The sequence below is a fragment of the Xiphias gladius genome, chromosome 9 (genome assembly GCF_016859285.1).
Source record: "Xiphias gladius isolate SHS-SW01 ecotype Sanya breed wild chromosome 9, ASM1685928v1, whole genome shotgun sequence".
NCBI lineage: Eukaryota > Metazoa > Chordata > Actinopteri > Istiophoriformes > Xiphiidae > Xiphias > Xiphias gladius.
The window spans coordinates 15328511-15354712 of NC_053408.1; the positions used below are offsets into that span (position 1 = coordinate 15328511).

Consider the following 26202-nt stretch of genomic DNA (forward strand, 5'->3'; position numbering starts at 1 on the left):
AGCATCTAGGGATAGTAAACACACTGAAATTACTTGAGCTTACATTTTAAGATATCAGCTACCTGATAAGAATTTACAGTTTTTGTATCATGCTAAGCAGCTCGAAGCTGAGCAGATATTTTTTTCTTTATTTCTCTCTTTCTTTTTTTCTTTTATGTGAGCTAATTGATGACAAGGAATGAACTACGTGTCTCTAAATCTTCACCTCCGGGGATTGTTCTCTCCTGCTGCAGCAGAAATAGAAGTGACCCATATTCTCCTGTCACTCTCCTCTGCCCAGTCATCTGAGAGAAAGTTGCAAATAAATGTAACTCATTGACAGAAGTCCTGTTAGTGTTCTGGCCCAGAAACTCTATCCCGTTCCGGAGCTCCTCTGCTGGGTCACTGCGAGTACTCGGCCTCCTCGGGCCTGCACTGCTGAAGCGCTGCCAGACACCCAGTCCCGCTATCTCTGTTCTCTCAGACTCCCATCTCTGTCCACCAGAGCTGCCTTTGATCCAGCAGTCTGTACCAGGCTGTGCCAAAACTCTGCCTGTGTCCCCCATCAACTGCAGTCACACCAATAAACATTTCAAGCCTGCACTGGGATTAACACCGGGGTGCCAAAAAGCTGGACGGTGACTGGTATGGATCCAGTGAATATTTTCCTGATTTACTGGAATCAATTAATAAAACACAGTTGGAGCTATTTACTTGGTGGCTGAATATCTTCAATTTAAAAGCCTTTAATTTTAGAATTAGTTGCTTATATGCTTATACTTTCTGGCGTTAAAACAATAAGTTCTTTACACTACTGCATCATACATACTGTATGTCCGTACTGTAGGTCACCCTCCTAAATAAAACCCTACCATCCTCAACAGTTATATAAAATGCTAATGTTGATGTTGTCTATAGAGATTGAAGACCCACCCTGGCAAAGAAACCCACGCAGTCAATGTGTGAAGCCTGAGCTATATGCCGTGTTAGCTGTGTGCAAACTGCAGAGCGAATGTAATGCATTTTTTTCCCATGATTCGCGTGAATTGCAGTGTGCGTCGCTTAGATGTCGTGATAATCTGGTTAGGGAGGACAAATACCATGATACTGTTTTATATCCATTGTAAGCTTATTTAGTGCTATATTTGGGCACAAATATTCAGGTCTTAATTTTATTAAGTGTTATGGCTGTAAATTATAAAATAGTCTTTCAAATAACATATTTTCAGCTACACTGATCTCAGAGAAAATGGGCTAAATGTTGTGTACATGTTCTCTAAGTGTAAACGTACAATTCACACAATTTTATTCCATCTGAGGTGTCAAACTGAGGTTTCTGAATGAAACTGAATGACAAACACCTCATCTATACAATGGAACGTTCCTCATGTCATTAATTGGAGAAACCAGAGCGTCCCGGCCCCCGGAAAGGCGGGACCTCTCCCAGTGCTCAATATACCATCAATCCGTGATAGAGAATTCAGCTCATCTTGACAAGGCTCTTGCCAGATGTAAACACGAAGAAACACATTAATGTCAAATGGCGAAAAGTAGCTTTATTTATAAACTCTTCTGGCAGGGAAAGACACATAGCAGAGGCGAGATTTAACTTGTGGTTTAAATACTTTATTACATTATTTTCCATTTAAACTATGATATATTTTAATTTATGACTCTAAACACATAGGATCCCAATTTACTGCGGTCATTAAATATCATAAAAAGAGCTCCACCCTGAGATCATCACCGTACAGCAAATCCTCAAGAGATCCTCATGCAGGTCTTATGAAGACTTGACCAGCGCAGAAAACTCTGGAAAAAAAAGAAAGCAAAACAGAATATGAGACATTTTAGATTCTTTTCCTCTAAAATTGGTCTGGTAAAACCATCATCCTGCATCCATCTTCAACAACTACAGACATGACCCAGCATACGGAAGTGTTTAACACTGGCAGTGACACCTTGCACGAGGCGATTGTTGTACCTGCACTTCAGTTGCCTTGCAACAAAGTGAAATGATGAAACTGTGCTGGCAGGAGATGAATGTAAAGCCTTCAATTCAATATCAACAGGTATATTTAAAAGATAACTCTAATTATTTTGAACTCAACATTTTTATCTCTGTTCTAACTATTTTGATGACTGATTCTGATCTATACTCTTTCAATGTTTACACCAGCATCCCGTTGGTTTTCTTCTTGTTTCCATTTCGCCCAATTTCCTATTATTTTATCCGTATTTGTTATTTATATATTATAAATGTATTTGGTTGTTGTTAATAAAATTAACTTTAAAAAATGCAAAAAAAAAAATTCATAATAACTGAGTGAAATGTAAGGATTTTTTTTTTTTTTTTAAAAGAATGAACAATATTGCAGATGTGGAATGAATCCTTATCTGATTGGCTATTTCAGCTCTTAGCATACATTTAAATTAAGTGATCATGTGATCACTTGACAGCTGCTTGAGGGTTACTCCCAAACTTTACTCTGATCAGTAGTAAGTAGCTTGGTAATTGTGTCTTATTTTTCACATTTTTAATCAGTCTTTAGTGTGACCTCAATCACCTCTCAGCCGGTAGGAAGTGCTGTATTCCTTTACCTTTTCTTTTTCTGGACAAAAAAAAAATTCAGACCTGATATAAAAAGAAAATGCAATGTAGCAACTGCAGTTAGGGGCCCCTCAGACCCACCTACCTTCCCAGCCGATCTTCCCATCTCCATCGGAGTCTCCCTCCAGGAGGAAAGCCCTGGTTTCAGCTGCAGTCAGGGGCCTTGCTCCTTTGGCGAAGTTCTGCAGGAACAGTCTGATGGGGAGCAGGGAGGTAGCCCCGCAGTGAGTGAACATGAAAATACATCAATAAATAAATGTGCTGCATCTTATGCTGAAACACAATACTGCAGCTCAAGTGTACCGAAAGTACTGTCCTTTTCTGTTCTCAGAAAAGTACCAACGGCTTGGTGAAATGCAGCTTGATACATGGGATGGAACCGAAGTGTGTATATTCATAAAACTCAACTGTAACTCATCCTGTTCTATGTAGCCACTTTTGTCCTGGTCCAAAATCTTAAAGACCCTCTCGATCTCTGTTGGACTTTTCTTGGATAAACCCACTGTTTTGAAAAACATCTTCGGGCTAAAGGAATCCTTTGCTGAAAGCAAAACAACAGATAAAACTTGATTAGATCCAGTGCATTAAAATGTAGCCCAATATATAATATAGAACCCGAACTCCTCACCTTTACAGGCATTAATAGCTGAAGTGATGTCTGAAGCTGCTAGGAAGTCGGTTATAGCCATGGTTGTGGAGACTCTGTTGTGGTGGATGTTGTAGCCTGGTGTAATATGTGGCCACTGATGGGCAGAAAGAAACAACTGGTGACAGTGAATAGACTTCACCACCCAGTGTCAGAAACTACCAGTGTCCTTCTGCCTGCTGTCACCTGCAGCTGTCCACTTCAGCCATCGTGTGCGTGTGTGTGTGTGTGTGTGTGTGTGTGTGTGTGTGTGTGTGTGTGTGAGTGCTTGAAAGGGAGGCTGAAAGACAGAGAATCCTTCCATTGCACAACTGCGTTTTAAAGAGTGGTTTCTCCGGGGGTCAGAGGTCATAGTGGATTTAAGTCTACCAAAACAAACCCCAGTCAGGTTGCGTCTGTCTGTAAACAAAAAAGCCGTCATTGAGGTTATATTTGGTGCATCTGGAGAGAACCAGGGTGGCCTGCATTTCCTCTTCGCTTGTGTTTCCAGCTACAGTTGCTGCCTGCCTGTGGTCGTCCCTGGCAGGGTTTCCGCAGGCTGTAAACATCCTGTTATTATGGCCTCTGTCACTTTCAGGCCGTGTTCCATGGAGCTGTCTCCACTCACAGCCACCTTGTTCTCAAAAGCTACATTTAGCATATGAAGAGCTCCGTTCTCGAATGAGCGAGTGTTCATTTAAAAAGATAAACTTTCTATACTGTGGGTATATGATGACAAACAAACACACACACACACACACACACACACACACACACACACTGTGTTACAGTTGACGGAGTTAATCTTAATGTGCATAATGTATCCATTTAGCGGATGTTCTGTTCTCCAGGGCTGGGTTGCACTAGCTATTCATAAAAACATCATTAGGCTTGTGCGTAAGTTCTTCGAGCTAGTTTTAAACCTGCAATTCACTAAATTGGGTTACACCATTAAAACATGTTTGTTGCTAGCTAAACATCTAGCGCCTTCCAATTGAAAGCTATCAACTCTGAATTCACTCTAGCCCCACAAGCTGTACAATTATTATGTATTGTTCACAGAAAATCCTTTGTAAGTGTAGGTATGACTTTTGTTTTATTTATATATGCATAGATGGAGAAATACGGTGTGTGGGTTTCAAATTTCGTTGTGTTCATGCAGTTGAGGAGCGGGAAATATCCGATTATGCTAACCTAGCTCATGTTATTGGGCGATCTATGCTAACATTACTTGCATAACGTTTTGTAATTTGAGGAATGTTGTGTTATTTTGTGATATATAATCTTAGTTTACAGGTTTTGTTGGGTTTCAAATGTTTTAAGTCACCATATTCTATACTTCCTTTTCTACTCATCACCCTTAATGAGACATACTGTATTAGCAAGCTAATGTTAGTTTTGTGAGTTAATTCAGTTAGATATGACTGTTGCACCTGGCAGTTACCGGGTGTAAGCACATCAGGAAAAATTGTTGTTCAAAATGGATTTATCATATTTGAATTACTGGTCAAATAAAAAAACTCATTATCCTAAAATTGGAATTAGGAACTTTCCCCGGAATTGAATTAATTATCTGCAGACTCTGGGTGCCAGAGTTTACAAATTGTAGTGATAGGGGCTTTAAATAGATGCGTTTTTGAGTCAGCTTATCAAGTTGCATTAAGGGTTGAAGTCATGTCCCGCCATATGGAAATGATGGTTGAAATGAACCTGAAAAACCACCAAAATGGGACATAACAAGTACTGCCTGATGATGACAGCATATAAATTGAGAAGCCTGTTGCTGTGCAAGGATGTGCCATGTCTTAGTCAAATCTGAAGCTCTTTTCACAATTTGTATTTTTGATTATCACAGTGTTTGACACTAACACTGCCAAACAAAGACAAACACTACTATTTTTGCACATGTACTTTTTTTGTTATAGGCTTGCTATTAATCAATCAGTGGGACTCTGTGGAAAACCACCTGCTGAGGAATTCTCCCACACTTGCAGGTGCCTTGGCAGTTTGCAGCTATTACATACAGGAAATGGAGTGAGGTTATCTGGCAAAGTTATGGACTGTTGTTCTGGCAAAACACACACCCTCCTCACAGGATCTCTCTGCACCACATCTGACCCCTTTTGTGTAACAGTAATGCAGTCAGTGTGATTTCATGTTGACTTTATCCTCTATGATAATGGTATTATGATTTGAGAAGAAGTGTTTTTCACAGCTTCAGTCCACATATAGTATGTCTTTGTGGCTCCCATGAGTGAGGGGCTTCTGCAGGGCTGCGTCACACAAGCCCTACCAGGCAGCACGTGTGGGCCCAAGACCTGGCCAGAGTGACGTGAGCCCGGCTTCCTCAGGATGGACTACAGTGAGCCCTGCAGCAACCAGAGGGGCAGAGGAACGACAAAAACATCCTCTGTTCCCCCTCACATACCTGCCCCCCATCGGCCTTGTCCCTTTCCACGCTCCAATAATGCTTGTTTTCAGGAAGACCAGGCTTCCTGCGTGATGGAGCAGTGGATGAGAGGAGGAAGAGGGGGATGGGACAGAGAGGAAAAGACAGACAGAGAGAGAGATGGATGGGGATGGCGTGACAGTCCTGTGCACGTAGTGATTTGGAGGAGTTTGTTTCAAACTCTGTACAAGCAGCTGTACAGGAGTCGGAGCAATGGGAACAGGGAAGATTACAGATTACTCTACAGATGTTCTGCATAGATAGAAAACTTTCTTTTTTTTGTCTCTTGCACCTGAGAAAAGTCTTGACCAATGTCAACAAACTTAACAGGGAGTGGCCTGATATGCAATTGGGACGAATTATAGACAAATAATGCATTTTGTAAGTACATACAATTTTTGGACTTTCTGGACAAGAAAGTCTGGATCTGGATCTGTGTACTTTCACCTGCCTGAAATACAATACAACAAAATACAGTCTTTCCTATTTCATTCTTCCATTTGTGTTGGGAAATACTGAGCAATGGGACAATCAGCACAAGACATGAAAACCAGCAGAGGTAAGTATCACACTAACAGATGGTAAAAAAATTAAAGAGCCTTTCGTATTCTGTCAGCACTGGATACATCCTTGTTTTGTGCTTAACTGGTTTGTGCAAGTCTGTGAATCTGTGATATATTGATACGAAGCTTATGTAGAGGGACTAAGTTGCTCATGGAAACTTTGACAGGATGTATTACAGATGCATTCACACATACTGGCTTTTTTGGGCTTTTCATTCTCCTATTAAATAAGATTTGGCTTAAAGTTTTTTCCTGGGTGCATCAGTCATTATTTCATCATTAATTCTGAATCATTTATTATTAGTAATAAGCAACCATAATGATTGATGGGTTTTATAATTTATGTTACTAAAATCTAAAACAGATAAACCCCAAGTTTTCAAGATATTCACAGTGGGAAACTGTCTGTGCCCTAACAAAGTTTTGATATTCCTTACAGAAAAACAAGTTAGCTTTCTTTAGGATTTACAACCCTGGTGATACTTGGTGCATACCTTAAGTGTTTCAATGAACACATGATACGGACATCTAAGTTACTGGTATCTCGCTCTATATCTTTGTCTGCGTGTCTCTCCTGATGTTTGTTTCTCACTTTCTGTTTACTAGTTTGTTTGTCTTTTTGTCAATCCTCCTATCCGTATCAGTTTCAGTGACTTTTGCAGACTATGTTGCATCAATATTGATCAAATCTTTGTATCTCAATCCTGTGCTCCTCCTGTCTACATGTCGAAGCGTCCTGGAGCAAGACACGGATTCCCAAATTGCTCCGGCAGAACGGTGCCAAGTAGTCTCCTCTGTCTGTCACCACTTACGTGTGCTAAAATAAATGTTTGAAAAGTCTGAAGAGTTAAATCATAAACTGTGATGTGTTGGTACTGAGTTCTGAGTAGTACTGTAGTACTGAGGATGGGAAATGTTCTCTATCACTAGATCATCACTAGATTGATTTTTTAAATTGGCAATATATGAGTCTTCAGTAGAAACAATTTATCTTGGAGGCCATTTTAATTCAGATAAATGATAATGCCATCAGGTTAGACTTAATGTCCTGCTGCATGCTAAACTAAGTCTTTACGTCCCTCTGTAATCTCTGAAACATTTGGCTCCTCAGACAGAGACACAGACAGAGAGGAAGAGAGGAACCCTGCTCATCCGTGCAGCCCTGAGGAAAGTGGTCGCTCCTTCTTTTTCCTGGGCTCAGTTTCTGCTTCATCTATTTCTATCTCAAATTCAGCCAAGATAACCCTCTCCGACACACACTTTGAGTACCACCCGCGACCACCACCCACCAACCCCCAGTCTTTGCTAACAGTTTAATCTCACTCTTCTTTTTTGGCAACAGCTTTTCAAGCTTAAATGTGTGGTTGCCTGTGGCACTAAGTGTGTTTGTTGCAATTGTGTGTGTTTCTGTGCGCATGTGGCTCTCCTCCCTACTCTGCTATGTTTGACACGAATCGCTCAAGACTGGATGTGTGTGAGTTTGTGTTGTCTGTACATGCATCTACAGTATTTAGTCTACAGTACAGTATATCATTGCATGAAATCACTGAGGGAAAATGACGTTTGTTGCGTTTCTCTCCCTCTATACTTTTCTATGCTTCAGTGTCGGTCTGTAGTAAAATCTTCAGACAAATGACTAAAACCTATCTTAGTTTATTATATCTATTATATCTCGTTTTTTAAATCCATACAAAAACCAAAGTGTAAAAACAACAATTCACTGTTTTACAAGGGGTTATGTGCTGAATACTTCTTGGCCAGGACCAGCTGACAGATAACCAGGGGAGATTGAGACATCTGGCCAGGAAATTACAAACACTACACAACCCCCCTGCTAGCTCTTTCCCCCTGTTGCCAGTCTTTTTGTAAGCTACATTCGTCTACCTCTGGTGCTAGCTTTATATTTAGCATACAGACATGAGAGTGGTATGAATCTTGCAAAAATCAAAATTTCCCCCAACCGTCAAACATTTCCTTTAACTCAAAAAAAAAACCTCTCGGTCATAGAAGTGCCTTTATGATGCAGCCTTGGTGGATGACAGCGATAATCCGGTGTTGTGGTCTATGAGACCCTGAAGGAAAGTTGATCCTCCTCAGCCTGGTACATTAACTGCAAAGATATGATGCCTGTTAAATGCATTGAGATCTAGCTGATTACATGGCCTTGGTCCTGGCCGCTCTATTTCTTGTCTGTTGGAGCCGTAACTAAGGGGCAATCCTGACTCATCACATTTTTGACTTGAATGTGGTTGCACCTGTGCAACTGGATCGGGGCCTGATGAATACCAGCCAGCTTAAGATGCAAGTGATAGGATTTGTGCCAGGACAGTACAGTGTGAGGGGGCTGATGGGTTTGGGAGGTGGGAGGTGGGAGTCAGGGACTCCCTCGGACGCCTCTGAGGAGAGAGAGGGTGGGCGGTTGCAGCAAAAAGAGTGGTGTCAGGGAGAGAGGCTCGGGCTGGATTTACTGGTGTGTAGGACAGATGGATGTAGGCGACCTAGAATAATAGATGCTGATATACTGACAAGCTAAAACCTTTCCCAAAATATATTCCCTCTGAACAGCCATTTCAATGTAGCAGTTATTGGGATCCATTAGTCAAAACAAGTATCCATATAAAAGTAAGGGTTTGACATGAAAGCACAGTGTCCAGTTTCATGTTATTATAGTGTGATGTAGCGTGATATATACCCCTGGGCAGTGCCTGATTCCCAAATAAAGATAGTTATGTATATTCCAATGCCCGGGGCCCCTGTAAACCTCAACACATTTAAGATTAGTGGCTGAAACAGATCTGCTAATATCTGATGAGGGTTGTGTACGTGTGTGTAAATGAGAGCTCTGTCAACAAGCACTCAATCTCAGCTCCTCCACAACACTTTAAACCAGTGGAGGAGTCCCACAGCTGTCTCAGCCTGCGTGTGTTCAATGTGTGTGTGTGTCTATGTGTGCGCGTTCGCACAGGTCAGAGGTCACAGTCACGCTTTTCAACACCTTTACCACCGTCTTTTGCCTGCCAGCAGTCCTGACATTTCAGGTAAATTCCTCCTCACTTGTGTGTGTGGCAACTGTGTGTTAACTTCATGTTACTGCTGAAATATCTTTTTTGCCCCACTTAGCTGCTCCCTTAGCTGTGGTTTGATTGCAGGACGGGATGAGGTAAGTGTTTGCATACACTGTCGCACTCATTGTTCAACCTTTTAAATGGCAGAAGAGCAGGAACAAAAAGGGGCCCACATGAAGTGATATACAGGCACAGGCCTTTCACCAAAAGACTGATATATAGGTTTAGTCTTTCTTGGCCTTTTGCTGCACGTGCAGTAACACAAATGTTGCCGATGTTTTCAGAGAAGCATACACAGAAAAGCTTAAAAATGCAAGAAAATGAAAATACTTTTAAATTGTACTTTCTTAATCACAGCTACAGTTTTGCTTTTCTTTAATAACAAGGAACACAGTTTGTGTTTGAAATCCTCAGCCGTATTACCCCCACTAGGGTGGACTCTGTCACTCTGCTGCTTTCCAGTGGTAGGCAGCTGCAACGACACCTTGCAGAGAAGGTTTAAACTAGCAGTTTCTGCTTTAAGTTATCATGTTGATGACTTGTTTGTTTTTTTAGCTCTCAGGTTGTTATTAGTTATATATATATATATATATATATATATATATATATATATATATATATGGAGACACTGCAAAAATAATTCATTTTCCTAGTGATCCACACATATGTAGGTGAGGCAACCCTTAGCATCAATGTAAGTGTAGCTCTTGAATGTGGTGCAAGCATTTATTCTGAAATTTTGCAATTTTCTCATGTTTTCTTAAACACAGCTGAAAACTTAACGTGGCATATATACTGTATATGGAAATAGTTTACTGTATAAGAATGCATTCGCTGCTATAACTTTTTATTTGCATGTGTACGAATGAATGCATACAAACTTTGGATTTTAGGGTGTTTTTCATCAACAAAAAGCTTTTCACAGCTGAAACAAAAATCCAAGCAAATGAGAGCTTTAAAGTGGCGTATTTACGCTTTGCATGTCATTCTCGTTGACTTTCATTGTCATTGTCATGGAGGCAGTTACGTTCCTTCTAACACTACATGAAAACTCCCTAACTGAACACATTCTGGATCTAAGAAGAACGTCTGGTGAGTGTATGTAATCCCACTTGATCCCACAATGTGTGCTAATATTTTCATTAATTTTTTTAGAAGGGATATTTACTTCTCACTGTCATAAAAGGGATTCTGTATCGTGAATGATGGAGTGATAAATGATTCTCAGTTATCCGTGTTCTTATGGCACCATGAAACGAGTAAAGATAGACTTACACCCCCCACATTCCTCCCGTCCAACCAAATCCCTCCATCAGCAAAGACCCACCATCCTCACACAGCTCCCTCTCCTCCTATCTCTTTCTCACTAAACCTTTTCTTACAAACACACACTTCCCCTCTCTTTACACTCACTTTTCCCCCAATATGGCAGTGCCCTTGGCAGCAGAGGTGCTGGTGAAGGTGGGCACTGTTCCCAGGTTCAGACCGGGGAAGAGCAGGTGTACTGCTGTCAACAGAAGCTCATAGATACTCTGCCGGCGATCTGAGATGGATTACACATTTATATCATCATATTATAGACACTCTGTCAGCAAACACTTTTAAGTTCCTATAATCTCCCGCCTAAGAGAGAAGTCCTCCCTCCCTACAAAGGGAGTTTATGGCACGGCTCTCTGCTGTGTGGACAAGCCCGTGCTGATTTGCAACAAATTAGTCATTCAGCTCACAACCAGATGCAGAGCTGCACCCTGACTTGTATCATTCTAAATGCAAAGGCTGCAAAAAAAAAAGTTCCCCAGCTTCTTTTACATGTTAATGACAGAGCAAATTACAGTTTTATTGCTTCAGAAGCCACACACCTTGTACAAATGTGTGCAAATCAGTGACATATTTACCACTATGTTGTCATTTTAGTGTCACATTACGCTCCCTCTCAGCCTCCCTCCTCTGCTGCTGTGTCCAAATAAAGGCTGCAAACAGCGCTACCGGCGCCTTGACTGGGTGTTTCATTTTCCCATATTACCCATAGTGCTTTGCAGTGCCCCATCCCACTGGCGTCGGACAGTGACTTTGGGGGCTGGAGCTCCATATGCTCCTCCTCAGGCTTCGAGCATGGTGTATTTGGCATGCTCAGAATAAGCCCAATGATCTCCAATTACCCTCCTCTCAGGGATTGCTTGGTGTCACTTGCCGTCTGCCGGCAGGATATGATGATTCTGCGCCTGCAGTGTAAAAGGATAGTGGCACGGTTCTTTTGGCATATACTGTGCAAGTTACAACTCAATCAGAGCAGTAAGACACAGCAAGCCCAAAACCAACTAATAAAAAAAAATTCAACCTGAAGTGTCACCGCGGCACTTAGGCTTGTTCTCACCCTCTTTAGCACAACAGACGCATTTCTTTTTTACCGTTTCACCTACTGATGCCTTGTGAGGTCAGGTGTCCCTGTATGCTACAGGGAATTATGGAACTGAGGCATATCTCTGTAGTCATGACCAGAGAGTTGGCTAGCCGGATCCCTGGCAGGTTGGACACCAATGTAGCCAGATCAATGGCTTTCAACATACCTTTGGCTGAAGAGGCAGAGTAGATCAGTGGATAAAATATATCCAATGCTTTACCCTGCTTAAATAAACTACATCAGATAATAAAATACAACAGTTGGGCTTCCTCAGCTTCTTCCTGGTCAGTCAGAGGTCCTGCAACCAAAGATGTATCACTCATTCGTCTGACATTTATATACACAAGTTGTCCAGATATCGCATTATGAGAAACTCAGACACCACTCATCAATCATGATGCCAATGTGAAAATAGAATGTGAAATAGACTGGAACCGGCTCACATTTTGTGCCAGTGAGAAGGCTTTCAGCTCTATCGCATCCTCATATGTACTGCTAAGTCCAGTGAAAAAAGAGTTGACTGTACTGAAAAAAGCTGTATTGTAGGCAGCCAGGGTGCCCTGGCTGACCTGGTATGGGTCTATGGTTGGTGGGTGACACGATAACCCAGAGGAGCCACTGTATAGGAACAAAGAGAGCGGAAGGGAGAAGTTAGCAAAAGCAAAATGAGGATGAAGACAGGAATTCTGAAATGAAACACCATCTGTCCATCTCTATGTCTCTTTTCCCACTTCTTGCTTCATTACCTGTCTCTTCTCTCTCATTTCCCCAATCTTGGGAACCAGAGATGGACTGAATGGTGACGCTGTCGCCTCCTGGGAACAACATCCTGATGCTGTCTGGGTGTGTAAAGCAGAACTCCAGCATCAGTGATTTTGTTGCCAGGGGGAGGACTGTACCAGCAGGAACTTCCCAATAAATGTGTGTGCCTGGAAGTGAAATGATGATAATGATAATGACAGCAACAATAATGATGACGAGTGATGGTACAGTGCAACTGACAGCAGCAGCAGAAATAAAGGATCATGTACACTAGCAGTAGGAATCGTAATAGTGGTAGCTATATTTATAGTATTAGTAATAACCTAGCAGAAGAAGCATCAGTTGTATTTTTATTTCTCTTAGTAAAAGTTATGATAGCTGCATCAGTGGCAGTCTGATGTTTCTCAGCCAAATTTAAAAAAAAAGCCTGATTGCCATCTGAGTTTTCTCTTTTTCACAGCCTGAGAACAAGCTCAAGGGCCACGCTGCAGTTCTCTTTTACCCCAGTGCTGCCTAAAACCTGCTATTCTGCCTTTAAAATCTAGAGGGAGCTAATGTTCACTGTTGCATCCGCCGAGATCATGCACAGAAAACATACACCTAAGGGCTCCCCAAGCATTCGACCAACAAATACTTAAAATATATGCTCCTGCAACACTTACACAGAACAGTATCCGACACTTAGTTATTGTTTTACCTGTCAGAATAAAAATAAAATATTTTTTATCTCACTGGTACAATATGTGTATCCTAGATTTAGCTTTTAATAATTGTGTTTACTCACCTGTCTCTTGAAAGTAATTTGATGTCAGTTTTACGATACTTCCAGGGAGTGGCTGGACACTGACAAACCAGACTGAGTATGTTACAGTTCATACTGTTGTGCAGTGCAGCAGTTCGGAAAATGGTTTTAATTGTGTTATGAAACCATTACACAATAAGGCTTAACATAAAGGGGTTATGAGTGATCTGTAATGACTTCCTGTGGTTAAGTGGTTAACAGCTGTAGCTTTCACTCTTTACAGATAATATTGCATACATTACAAATTATTTTATCAAGAACTACCTCCAGCGTTGGTACATACAATAATACACTACGTGTTCATTTGAAGTTTAACAGGGGTTTGCATCTTGTACTGAATCCTCTGCGGTTATGGCCATGAAGTCTTCTCGCTGACAAGGAAACATGTCCACCTACATCCTGGAGGGCATGCTTGACTTGCTGTGCAGTCATAAAGGGGTTTTTCTTCACCATGCAAATGATTTTCGGCTCATCCGCAAGACTTGTGCTCCGCGCTCTTGCCATTTTCTAGTTTTCCTGTGTGTGCACCTGCTTTTTTAATGTACCTAACTGCTTGGCAAACAGTTTGGCAGTTTGGCAAACCAACCACTTTTAATATTTCTGTGTTCGATCTTTGCTTTTGTTTAGCCTCATTATTATCTTCTTCACTTGCACTGACACCTCTTCACTCCTCATGTTGACAGACAACTCCACGTCAACCTAAATGACAACTCTCATCTCTCAGTCAGCTCTTAGCCACGTGTGATCTTCTTTTGTGCAGGAACTAACGTTGAAACGACACACAACTGCCCGAGGAACATTTAGTAGCCGCGTCCAATAACTTTTGAACCCCTAAGATTTGGACACAGTGGGTTAAAAGGGCTACATCTCCCACATGGTTTTTTCTATACTGGTGTAAACCTACTCACATTAAAACGGAGAACTGGCACTTTAATGTAGTTTCCATTATTTTATTCCAAACTGTCAGCATAGAATAAACTAAAGACCAAAAAGGTGTAACTGTCCAAATACAGTCCAGACTGTAGTTGACCAAGGACTTGGGATGTAGTATGCTGTATGCTGTAGTATAATAATTTTTAAAGGGAGCAAGGCAAACTCATATATGGTCAAAATGTTTAGAATTATGTACAGCAACAGTCACCTATGTTACAGTGACATCCACATTGCTGTTACTGTCCATTAGAAAGATGGCTGCGCTAAATTAGACCAGATAAGTTATTGATCCCTATCTTGCACTGTACTGCTGCAGAGAGCGCAGCATCCTCCAGGGAATGTGCTGTACATGTGAGCTCTTTGTCCTTTCTCTGTCTTCACATCCCTCCTCTCCATCACCTTCCTTCACTCTTCTTCCATCCCTCCTTTACCGCCTCTGATCTACTCGCCTTATTTCGTTGTCCCCCTCATTCATTCGGTCTCTATCCTGCCCGATCCCCCCTCCCCCTCTCTTTTTCTGTGCATCTCTCTGTCTCCTCTCTCTGCCCATATGTTTAGCTTGTGTCTTTCGGTGCCCTCGATGAGCTTTCCGTCGAGCAGTGAAAGCCGGGGGAATGAGTGGGGCTCACAGGATGCAAGGTAGGAGGAGAAATGTGCTGGTGTCATGCATGGTGGCTACAGAGAGATTAAGCATGTTGCAACACATTTTGCAGCGTCATGATGCAGCAAGATTTCGAAGAAAGGGAAATCAGTTTATAACTGTGTTCCTCTCTTTATTCTTGCAGAGTTAGAATACTTCAGGGGTGGAGCTACATTGGTGATTTCATTGGATGGTTTGAACTGGCTTTCTAGAAGGAGATGCAGTGACAAAGGAAACACTAAACGGTATCATTTTGATTTCTGTTACTGTGGTTGATGGTCTGTCTACACGGAGACGTTGAAGGTTTGATATGTTTGTGTCTTTCTCTCGGGATGCGGTGGGTCCTAAGAGGTGCTGTTTTTGTTTTGGCCGTTTGGTTTTATAATCTGTCTTTCCCTGAGCCCTTCCACCTGTTACACAGTGAGGTGTTAATTTACCTGAAACAGGGCAGATTACAGGCTTCATGGCCTACTGCATACGTGTATGTGTGTGTGCGTGTGTGTGTGTGTGTGTGTGTGTGTTTTTGTGTGTGTGAGACCATACAGTGGTGTGTGTGTGTTTGTGTATGTGTGTGCATGTGTGTGTGTGTGTGTGTGTGTGTGTGTGTGTGTGTGTGTGTGTGTGTGTGTGTTTCCTTTTACATCCTTTACGTCACAGCTGCTGTGAGTCAGCTCCTCTCTTCCTTTCCTTAGTCACTCATCCAACGGTTGCTTGGTTACTGCAGAGCGTTGAAAGTTTCCTATTGCGTCTTTGTCTCCGCAGATGGATGGGCCCCGATATTTATTCAAGCTCAGGAGTGAGTGGCCAAATAATGTATGTGTTTGTGTGTATGTGTCAGTTTGTGTGTGTGCTGTTTCATCCAATGGACAAAGGCTGACAAATCACTTTTAGTACATCCTGTTGTTAACACTGAAGGACTGTCTGTCCACTGGAGCTGACCTCGAAAAATATCCAGCCGATTAAGAAAAGACAGGACCGACTTTGAAATGGAATTATGTTTGTGTGTAGGAAGGAGATCATCTTTAGACATGGCCTACATATCATCTTAGGTCAAATTGCCCCGACTTTATGTTTGCTGAATTGTGTTGAAATGGTGGCTCCAGTCAACACACACCATCAACGACCAAGTCCCCCCTGGCTGGGCATTAAACTATCACTTTAAACATGATGCTACTGTCAGTGATGGGTATAATACTCAGCAAAATCTTCTATTGCCTGAATACAGAGTGGTTTATGCCACTGAACTGCTGACGAGTGGTGTAATTCTATTGGTATGTTCCACTTTAATGACAGTTAAAGCTGCTGCAAGTGCCCTTTAAAACTGGTAGCTTATACTACATTATATAGGCAGATAATCTCTACCCTTGTCACTTAGGCTATTACTTACTGAATATGGCCACTGAGATAGCTAGGCTTAACAAGCTAAATATTAGCCCTCTAGCTAACTGAACCGGTGCAGACTGTCAGATCAGACAAGGTTTGCATGACCAGATGTTAATATTAAATATCATGTGACTATTTTTTTTTAGGTTTTCTTTTGGTAATTGCGACATTATAATAACATCAGTGCTAAATTGCCTCTTTAAAGTACAGTAATAATTCTGGTTTAATACAACTTGGGTCTTATTTTTGTTGCTTTGGTCATCATTTCTATTGGGTATGATACGTATGTACCTACCAAGTTAATTGCTGAGGTCTGGGAATGTGCTGGCATCATTACAACGAAGTCATATGGGGCAAGAAACACGAGCAGTCTCATGATCAGACAGTTTGTAAACACGGCAACAGTTTAGGCAGATTATGTAAACTTTTTTTGGAGATAAAACTGAGGTAAGCACATCCCAAATGTGGGTAATAATCCCACATTGCGCAACTCCAAAACTACGGCAAGTATAGTAGGCCAAATCGAATGAGAAACTGCAAACTGTGATGTTTACAATGGACAGTTTGGGTAATTTACTGTTCGACTATCGTTTTTTTTACAAATAAACCTGGCTGAACTTGAGGTTTGTTTATAACCTGTATGAATGTTTGAACACTCATCTTTACTGCCCATTTTTTTCCCAGAAATCTTTTCTCAGTGTTTCCAGATCTCAGCAATCAACTCGGTGGCTCTGTTATTAATTACAACAGGAAGAATGGCCAAGACTGCGAGAATAAAACCAGAGTTTTAACATACTGGATTATTTGTTGAGATTTCAGTACTGCTGTTTATCGTACTGAAATCTATAATGTGTTCAAAAACTAGTTTGTTTTCCTTTACTTGCTCATTACGGGATGATGAAGTGAATCAAATTAAATGCCACTGAGTCATTGTGAATCATTCATACAGGGATGAAGAGCTCCAGTTTTGGATATCTTCAGGTCAGAGGATCCTGGCTGATGAGAAGCTGCAGCCAAATACGTGCTTCTGTATCCTTGATCAAAAAGGAAGTGCAGCCCTTAGCCTGTGGAGGAACACCGACCGCCCATCAAGCTTGGTAACGCGGCCATCATCCTTCTCTCTCTCTCCAGAACACTGTCGTCCTCTAGAGGAGCCTGTCCAGCACTCAGCCTTTACTTCTTTAGCTTCCCCTGTCGCAGAGGGCCCAAAGGAGGTCCTGTGGACCAAGTTTATCTTAAATATGCGGGATATTTTCACTTTGATCACAAAGAATGTAAATGTGGCAACCAAGCAGCAGACTATTACAATGGATCGCCCAAATAGGTTTATCTTTTTCTGTGATGAGGACATACCATCACGATTTTTTAGTGACATTTGCTACACTCAAGATTGTAGGACATTCAAAGGAAATACTGTTTGCCATATCAGTGGCAACAACAACATGTCAAGTGATTTAAAAAACTCCGCTGCCCACTCGCCCTCTGATCCCAACAATAACTCTGAGGATGATCAGAATGATATGGTTATCACAGACAATTTTAATATATGCACTCGTAAAAGTCTTTTAAAATCCTGTCAAAACTACAATCATACAGGAGAATCATCTGGTAGGGACAGGAATGTGAAAATGAGGAAGAGGGTGTCCTTCGATGATGACGTCGTAGTCTACCTGTTTGACCAGGTACTTGAATACGTGAATACTGTGGCTTGGTTGGTTTTGGGCTTTGGTTCCCACTGAGGTTATGAAGGTGTAAAGTGATGCAGTCCTAGATGAAAACATAACTTTCTGCTGAGTCTTTAAGTGTCAAACACTTAGTAAATAAAACCCAAGAATGCTTTTCCACCCAAACTTTAAATTTGTTGGTGATTTAACAACAAATATTTATTCTTATAGATAAATACTTAAGATTTGAAACCAAGTTGTCAGAGGCTTGTAAAATTTTATAAAACATACATATACATTTTTTAAATTTTATTTTAATAAGTTAAATATTTAGATAACAGATCATTTAATAACAGAAATCAAGGCCTTGGTGCTCCAAACCTCCTGGTCTCCAGTTGTCATCCACTGCTGTTCTTCTTAGGAGAGTCCCACCGTGGAGCTGCACTCTGAGCCCTGCACATCTCTGCCAGGCCGCTCTTCCTGCAACCAGCCAGATGTCGCACTAGAAGACAGTGGTACAACTCTGAAGACTATAACAATTGTTTTTGCATCTTTTATCCCATGATCTACAAATTGTGTATACTCACCATTACTGGAGGCCGTCGTGCAGTGGTAGAAAGTACATTAACTCAAATACTGTACTACTGTACTTCATACCAATTAATTTATATTTCTGTTTCATAGGGAAATATTTTACCTTTTATTCAGCTACAATAATTAGATTTTTATAGTTACTAGTTTCTTCACAGGTTTAAGATTTTACAAAAAAACATATGATAATCCCATAAAATATTATGGATTGTTAAAGATTAAACTAAATTAATGTTATGATATAATATATAGTAGAATAGTTCTCGCAGAGCAGAGGCCATTTTTCTAAACTGAATGATTTGACTTTTTATACTTTTTACCTGTTACTTTTATTTACTGTACATAACATTTTCAGTGCAGAAATTTTACTTGTAAAGGAGTAATATTGAGCTTTTACTGCAGTGAAGAAATACCTCCTCCACCATTTGCCACTATGCATTCCATATGCATAACTTTGATTTTCTTCCTCCCAAGGGGTCAGTATTTATAGTTTATGCCAGTATAATGAACTGAAATGAGCATAAACTTTAATATTATGATGTATTTCTGGGTGTAACAGGATGTTTGATCAAGATGTCAGGATTCAAAACACCAAGAGGAAGACTGACCTTGTTCAAAATCTGCAATGATGTTATTGGTTGGAAATATTTTTTGCCTATACAGGTGCAGCTAAGTAAAAAGAATATATATTTTTACAAAAAATAATCATTTTGTCATTTATTGATAAATATGATACTAGTTTTGACACTAAACCTTATCTGACTATGTGAGAAAAAAAAACATTTTTCCTCTTACTGTGATGTAATCTGTTTCAAACAAAGGCCTGTGACACTGTAACAAGATCAGGGTGGGACTCGAACAAGGGTTAGCAAACTCAGTTTGTTTGTTTGTAAGTTTGTTAATGTTAGTAAGTCCTGCTAAACCCAGATGCTGCAGGCTGTTGGCAGGTCAATGATGTCACTAATTATACGCTTGGTTGGTTTTGCCTGCAGGCCTGGAGTGGGAAGACGACTTCTCAGCTTTGGAGAAGAACTGCCATTTTCAGTGTGTCAGTCACTCTCAGCACAGCACCCTCTCCCTGCCAACACAGAGCTGGACTGCTCTGTCCAGGCCAGAGCGTTACTTTCTGTCCCAAACCTGCCTCTTCCTCACCCATGTCACCGAGTCAGACCTTGAGCTGTGAGATAAACGGTTAGTGACATACGTAAATACACACACATACCGAGGTGTAGGTGCTGATTTTTATGACACAGTGGCAGTTGACCACAGCCTTTCTATCACACCGCCTGCCTTCAGCCAAAGGCCATCTCACTGTCACCATGGCCTAATGTGTCATCCACACTTGTTTTTCTTTCAGACAGCCAGCCTTGGTCTAATGGAAAAACTGACTAATCGTCCAGATCTCGTCCTCTTCACCTCTTACTCATCTCCCCACCTCCCTCCTCTTTTATGATGAGTCAGGGATAGTAATGGCTTTTTTTCTCCCTCTCCTCCAAATGGATTCAAAGCACCTGCCGTTCATGACATCACAGCCATGCAGGACTGTGTGACAGTGTATTGAGCTTTAACAGTTGTTGGTATGACACGACCACTGGCCATGATGTGATAAAACAGCCAGATGCAAAACAGCGCTGGTACCTTTCCAGCTGCAAACCTCTTTGGAAGCTGCTTTTTATGCCAGGTCCTTGGACCTGAGCTATGAAACAGAGACATTCATGTTGTCAATTCCAATTTACATGAGTTTAATAAATTGTCATCTGTGTCTGAAATCCCATTCTATCTTTAAATTGGTGGATTCAACAAATTCCAGGTTAATCTCGCGGAGATACAAAGACTATATGTTGTTTATACAGTTTGTTTTGCTCAAACAGAGCATGCTTGTGGAGGCCCTGTTTGCTTGCCTCATTACTGAAGTGTATTCAGCTCAGAATTTATCAGCGGCTGTGGCTAAATAAACAGTGTAAGCCTTAGGGCCAATGGAAGCAGAAATTGAACAAACTAAAAGTAATAGATAATGTTTCCACAGAGCCAGCAACAGCGAGGTTTGGTTGATTAGATACAGTGTACCTGAGCACGAAAGGAAACCTGGCAGGACCAGTCCTAGTGTTCACAAGCACGCACGCACGCACACACACACACACACACACACACACACACACACACACACACACACACACACACACACAGACACACACAGACACACACACACAGACACACACACACACACACACACACGCACGCGCACACACAAGAGCTTGTTCAAGGACACCAAAACCCAAAAACCAAAAGCCTAAAGTGTTTGCTTCCAAGAGCTGGGAGCAACACACCTGTAAATTATTGTTGTTGTTACACATTGACGATATTTTAACATCAGTGTTAATGGTGCTAAAAGCCAAATCACACTGGTGTTCTTTGACTTCATTCATAAAATGCTTTTAACTCTAGGCTACCAGGAAGTTTGTTGTTATTAATGCCTAAGTATTTTCTGATATTTCTTTTTATTTTAGTCAAATTCACAAATTTGCTATCACCTACAGATTTTCCTGACTTTTAAGCCAACGTGCCACTTAGCCTTAAAACTGTTGAGAAAAGAAAAGCATCTGAATTATTTTTGAAGTTCTCTCTATTTTAGATGAAACTGAACAAATAAAAATATGAATTCACTGATATTTTTCCCTCAATAATTCATTACTGATTTAACTTGCTGTCGCTACAGTTTTGCAGGCTACATCTTCTTGTTAAGCAAGGGTGCTAGCTGCTAGCTTGCAGCCAGGTTTTCCTGTCAGTGGCTCCTGAACTTAATGGTTTTGGTGAGAAAAAACTCTACATTAACTTAAGAGGACATTTTAGGAACATTTTTCAGCTTAGTTAAGAATGTCACAAATTTAGAAATCATTCTAAAAGTGATATAAAAATACAAGGGAAGAACATCAATACTACTGCATTCAGTCTGCCACCACGAGCATTTTAAAAAATGTGTTGTTTAGAACATTTTATTGCATTTCTCAGACTTTTTTTCCCCCCAGGTAAGTTTAATCGACTTTTGTTCTTCTTCGTAGGCACGCAGCAATAACAAAGTGCTCAGCACAACACCGGTCTACACCATCAATATGCACAATAGTGACAGTTACAAATTTGGCCTATTATGTAAAAAGACATATCTACAGCACAATGAATTAGTGCTTTTTTAAAAATAAAATTAAAAGCCAAGATAGAATTAAAAAAAGAAAAAAAACTCAGATGACAAAGGGGCATTTCGATTACAGTTGTCTGAGCAAGGTTCAAAAGGGGGGAGTCAATAATTAGTCAAGGAGAATACTTGCAAGTGTTGAAGCCACTGGGGAATTGAGAAAGATGGAGATATGGAATCCATATCTCCATAAACTGTCCCCTTGAAGAGTGAAGCAGACAGGTGAAGTCTTCAAGGGTAAAAAAACTCCACGATTATCTTATGCAAGTTTGCTTTAGTGGGAGGTTTGTCATTTATCCATGACATTAGGATATTCTTCCCTGCAGCATATGCAAGGATATGAGACAGTCTGCCACAACTAGCACCAGCAATTTCATCTTGAATCAGATGACCCAGGGGTTCATATGCAAAACACACCAAATATTTTTTCCACAAAAAATATTTGCAAAATGTCCATCAAAATATGCTTGGATTGTAGGACCGGACCAGACACGATTTGCAAATGGTGCAAGATTTTAAACTGTAAAAGTCAGATATCGTCTTTGTATGGGCCCATATCACATCCCATTTATCCTCATCAGTGTTTACACCAAATTTATTTTACCGTCTGTGCAACATCCTGCACATTCAACACAGCAGTAGTTGTAGAAGCAACTGCTCTACTGCTGATGTTGTAGGATTAATATTGAAAGTAGTTTAAATGACAATATGGATGCACCCTCAAATAAATCACACATTTTCTTTATCCGCTGGGATGTCCAAGTGCTATACCCACTGTCCATCGCACCTGGCAGGAAACCAGGGTTACCTTGATTCAGAATCAGTGGGGAGGTTAAATGAGACCTCCCCTCAAGTTTTTGTGTAATAAACCAAATGCTGGCATTGTTGTTACAGAGACTCCTAGCTGATTTTTAATTCTTACAGGACAAAGGGCACAACATCGAGCTGGGGGTCTGTGGGATTTCCAGCTCCAACCAAACAGAAGTAAGACCCTCCTTAATGCATTCTGCTTTAAATCTCAGTTGAGATGGGAGCTGGACACAGTCTGATGTTGGAGACATCCAAACCTCCTTTTAAGCTACACATTAGTACCTTTGACATTTTTAATCTAAGCTTTCTTTTGTACCAAATAAAGTCACTCAACCAAGCATTAAGTAACTTCTGTACCTTGTCTGATATAAGCAAATGAATCATCTGCATGGGGTACAGTTATCTGGGCAGGACATTCATTTTAATGATAGTGACGCTGCCCAGCATTGACAGGGGAAGTGGGGCCCGTCTGTGTAGGCCCTTCATCTTCTAGGAGAAAATGTTGAAAATTGGCCTTAAACATCTGGTGAAACATAAAAGCAATCTGAATACCCAGGTACACAACCTCAGGTCCACACAATACATGGACCAGTGCAATGGAATTGGTTCTATCTCTGAGGCTTCCCACTGGCATAGCCAGGGATTTGGAGAAATTGATTTTGTAACCAGAAAAGGACCCGAACAAACTGATAATATTAACAGGACGCAAAATGGAGGTCACGGGCTCAGATACATGCACCAAGGGGAGATCTTGTGTTGTGCTCCGCCTACATTTACAGCCTTTATTGCTGGAAGAGAAAGAAGGGGCGGGGCTAAGGGGGAAGCCTTGACGTGTTGAGCAGGAAGCAGTCTAAGCTGTAACCCATGGTGAGGACTGAAACTGCATTTATGAGACATGTGGGCAGAAAACCTGATGTTAGTTCATCTAACACGATAACAGATACCAGAGTCCAAACATCAACGGATAGAAATAAAAAAGAACAGAGCTATTAGCCTACAATAGCTACTCCTCTAAAATGTGATCAAACCAGTTACTTTTGGTTCAATATTACGATAAGTGTCTTTTCTTTAAGTTAGAAGTTTACAGAACTTAATTCTGATTAATCTTATGTTAGTGTTAAGAAGCACATGTAACAAGTGAACATTTATAAATGAGTATTTTATGAAAAAGAAAATGCTCATTTATAATTTGTATAAAACTGGCCCAAGAGTGTTAGGAAAGCTTAAGAAACTGTGATTACTACCAGCTACTGTGTATACAACCTGATGTGAGAACTTTCAGTGTATCTCCCTGCCATGCCACCACCTGTCTCTGGTCTCCGCTATCTATCACAGTAGGAAAGGGCAATAATCCCAACTGCCAACAGTTGTGTTTGGGGCCCCAAGTCAAACAGACAAAGTGGGATTAATGCAGATCACACATCCACGTGGGGTAAGGCTGTGATGGTCATTATTCAAAAAGGTTATTATGTTACGTGTGTTCCACCATCCTTTGTTTGGTATATTTATTTAGTTCAACAGTAGTTTGAGGGTTTCCAGAAGTCTACAGTACGTTACTCTCTCATTACAGAAGTGCTGAATCACAAAAAGTTTGACTGGTAAAAAGAAATGAATGAGACATAGTTTAAATGAGACCTGGCGCTGCTTTTGTACACGCAGGTATCGCCTGGAGGACTGTATTCAAATGAAGCAGTGGAAGGCGATAAGCCACAATGGAAATTATGTTAACTGCTTGGAGTTGAAGGAGTGGATGAGGAAAATAAATGCATGTGTTTCTTTCTTCTACTTATTCTTTTAGCCGTCTCGCTTTACTTCTTACAGCAGGCCAAAAAAAGAAAAGAAAAAATGTCATCTGTGATGCAGGGGATGAGACCCTGCACTTCTCCCTGGATATGGACTGTAGTCTTAGGGTTGAGCAGTCTGATACATTGGCTCATGTTTAAAGTAAGCAGCACATTGAAGTCTCATTTTGGACATTTTTTTTCATCATAGTATAGACAGGGCCAATAAAAAAAATGTACAGTCACCAGTTATGACATCCACAACCTGTATCACTGAGGTTACTATTGGACAAAGAAGTTGTTTTTTTTTCCTCCGAAACTTGCAAATTCATTTTACTTCCTCGATGTTCTTTTAAAGAGGCACACATCCCATACAATGGTGTTAGCGACCGTGGCTTTTACTGGAAGCTGGTGTAAAAGCACGGTTTTAATCATGATGCCCTGATGTTTCCACACAAGCATGCGCTGACTCGCTGCATGCTTTGGGCCTTCTCGCGCAGAATGCTCACGTTTTATGCCCGTTCTCCGCACAACTATCGGCTAGCATGAGAGGTGTAGAGAAACTAAGTCAGTTTGTTCTTCTTTCTACTCCACTGCATGGATTAAATAGCTGTAGTCAGGCCACACACGATCAGGTTATAAAACGTGGATGAATTGTTATAGATTAAACTACACAAGTATCCGGAGCAGTTAGAATTAGCTCCAGCTCTAACAACTGCAACATTAAAGTACTACTAAATGCATCATGAATAATGTTTTTAGATATATTTTGTGTACATCCTTTTGCTTACAGCCTACTTATGTAGGTTCAGGCAGATGTTTGAATACACGACTTATACTTTATAGTGTAGTATTGCAACTTTTATTTTGTAAATGATCTGAAAACTTGTTTTGCCAGTTAGCTCCTTGGCTAGTAGATAATATGGCTGCACCCAGTCTAATTTTCCAGTCGTTATTAGGACTGTATCACTGTCACAGCGCCGTGGCACTGTGCGGTGGCAGCGGCGGTGGTAGCGGCGGCGGCGGAGGCGGCAGCGGCAGCGGCGGCGGCGGCAGCTGCACCGGCGGCGGAGGCGGCGGCCCGCTGGGACGTGTGGGCTGAGCGCGGGGCTGGAGGGAGCGGGGCCGCTCCGTGATTGGCTGAGCAGCGCGACGTGTACCTCGGTCAGCGACAGGTAGCGCACATGTGACGGTTGTCTGTGGGAGTCCGCAGCACGGCGACGCTCCGCTGCTCGCTCTGCCCGTTTCCTTTAGATAGATGAGGGTGCGTCGGACAACTGGCTGCATGGTGTCGCTTTTTCTGTAAACACTCAGGAGGAGGAAAGTTGCCCTAACTTCCGAGGTACGGCTTCTTGGTTCATTTCGTGGTCTTTAATGCACTTGCAGTGTTGCTACGTGTGTATCATTTACCACGGGGGATGAATTTGACTCGTGCGCGTTTATCTCATATCAGTTATAACACCACTGTTGGGCTGATTAATCTTGGGTTAGGAAAATAAAGAGGGAAGGGGGGATGATGGTGAAATACCCTTTCCTCTTTAAAAAAAATGTCTACACTATGTAAAACAGCTTTATCTAAGTTTTAATATCAGCATATTTGATAATATGGTTTAAAGTCCCATTGCTGTGAATCCGCATCTAAAGCTACAGCATATTTGAACATGTAATAACGTCTGGAGGTTTATTTGCTGACTCTGTTTGCTGGCTCCAGTATGCCAAGCCAAATCCTTCACTGGTTAAAGTGAAGTTGAAGAGCACTGGAGGTGAGTGAGCCGGCTGCTGCTCCTGCTGCTGCTGCGGCTGCTGCTGCTTCTGAGTGCTGGCAGCTTTCGGCGTTTTTGTGAGTGTAACCTTGAAACGGGCATTATCTCAGGAGTGCGGGGATAAGAGAGGCACAGATTACCAGACCAACATCATGGAGTTTTCACACTGCAAGAGGCTGATTAGATACAA

The 26202-nt window shown here is 41.3% G+C and overlaps 3 protein-coding genes across 3 annotated transcripts in view; 2 read left to right on the plus strand and 1 right to left on the minus strand.

Moving 5' to 3' along the window:
• Positions 1 to 1683: 1683 nt before the first annotated feature.
• On the minus strand, positions 1684 to 3371 carry LOC120794421 (parvalbumin, thymic-like). The gene is made up of 4 exons (XM_040135499.1): positions 3219 to 3371; positions 2999 to 3131; positions 2676 to 2785; positions 1684 to 1791 (listed from the first exon to the last, which is right to left on the minus strand). Exons 1-4 carry the CDS (start codon positions 3277 to 3279, stop codon positions 1763 to 1765), a joined length of 333 nt encoding a protein of 110 aa, XP_039991433.1. The 5' UTR covers positions 3280 to 3371; the 3' UTR covers positions 1684 to 1762.
• Positions 3372 to 14725: 11354 nt separating this feature from the next.
• Positions 14726 to 20160, plus strand: LOC120794516. The gene is made up of 6 exons (XM_040135647.1): positions 14726 to 14829; positions 14976 to 15075; positions 17163 to 17895; positions 18299 to 18392; positions 19461 to 19659; positions 19826 to 20160. Exons 1-5 carry the CDS (start codon positions 14805 to 14807, stop codon positions 19649 to 19651), a joined length of 1143 nt encoding a protein of 380 aa, XP_039991581.1. The 5' UTR covers positions 14726 to 14804; the 3' UTR covers positions 19652 to 19659; positions 19826 to 20160.
• A 5304-nt stretch (positions 20161 to 25464) lies between these two features.
• Positions 25465 to 26202, plus strand: part of bhlha15 (basic helix-loop-helix family, member a15) — a 2297-nt gene continuing 1559 nt past the window's right edge. Inside the window, exon 1 of the mRNA XM_040134946.1 lies at positions 25465 to 25591. The gene's annotated coding sequence lies outside the window, so the exon portion shown is untranslated. The remainder of the gene's footprint in view (positions 25592 to 26202) is intronic.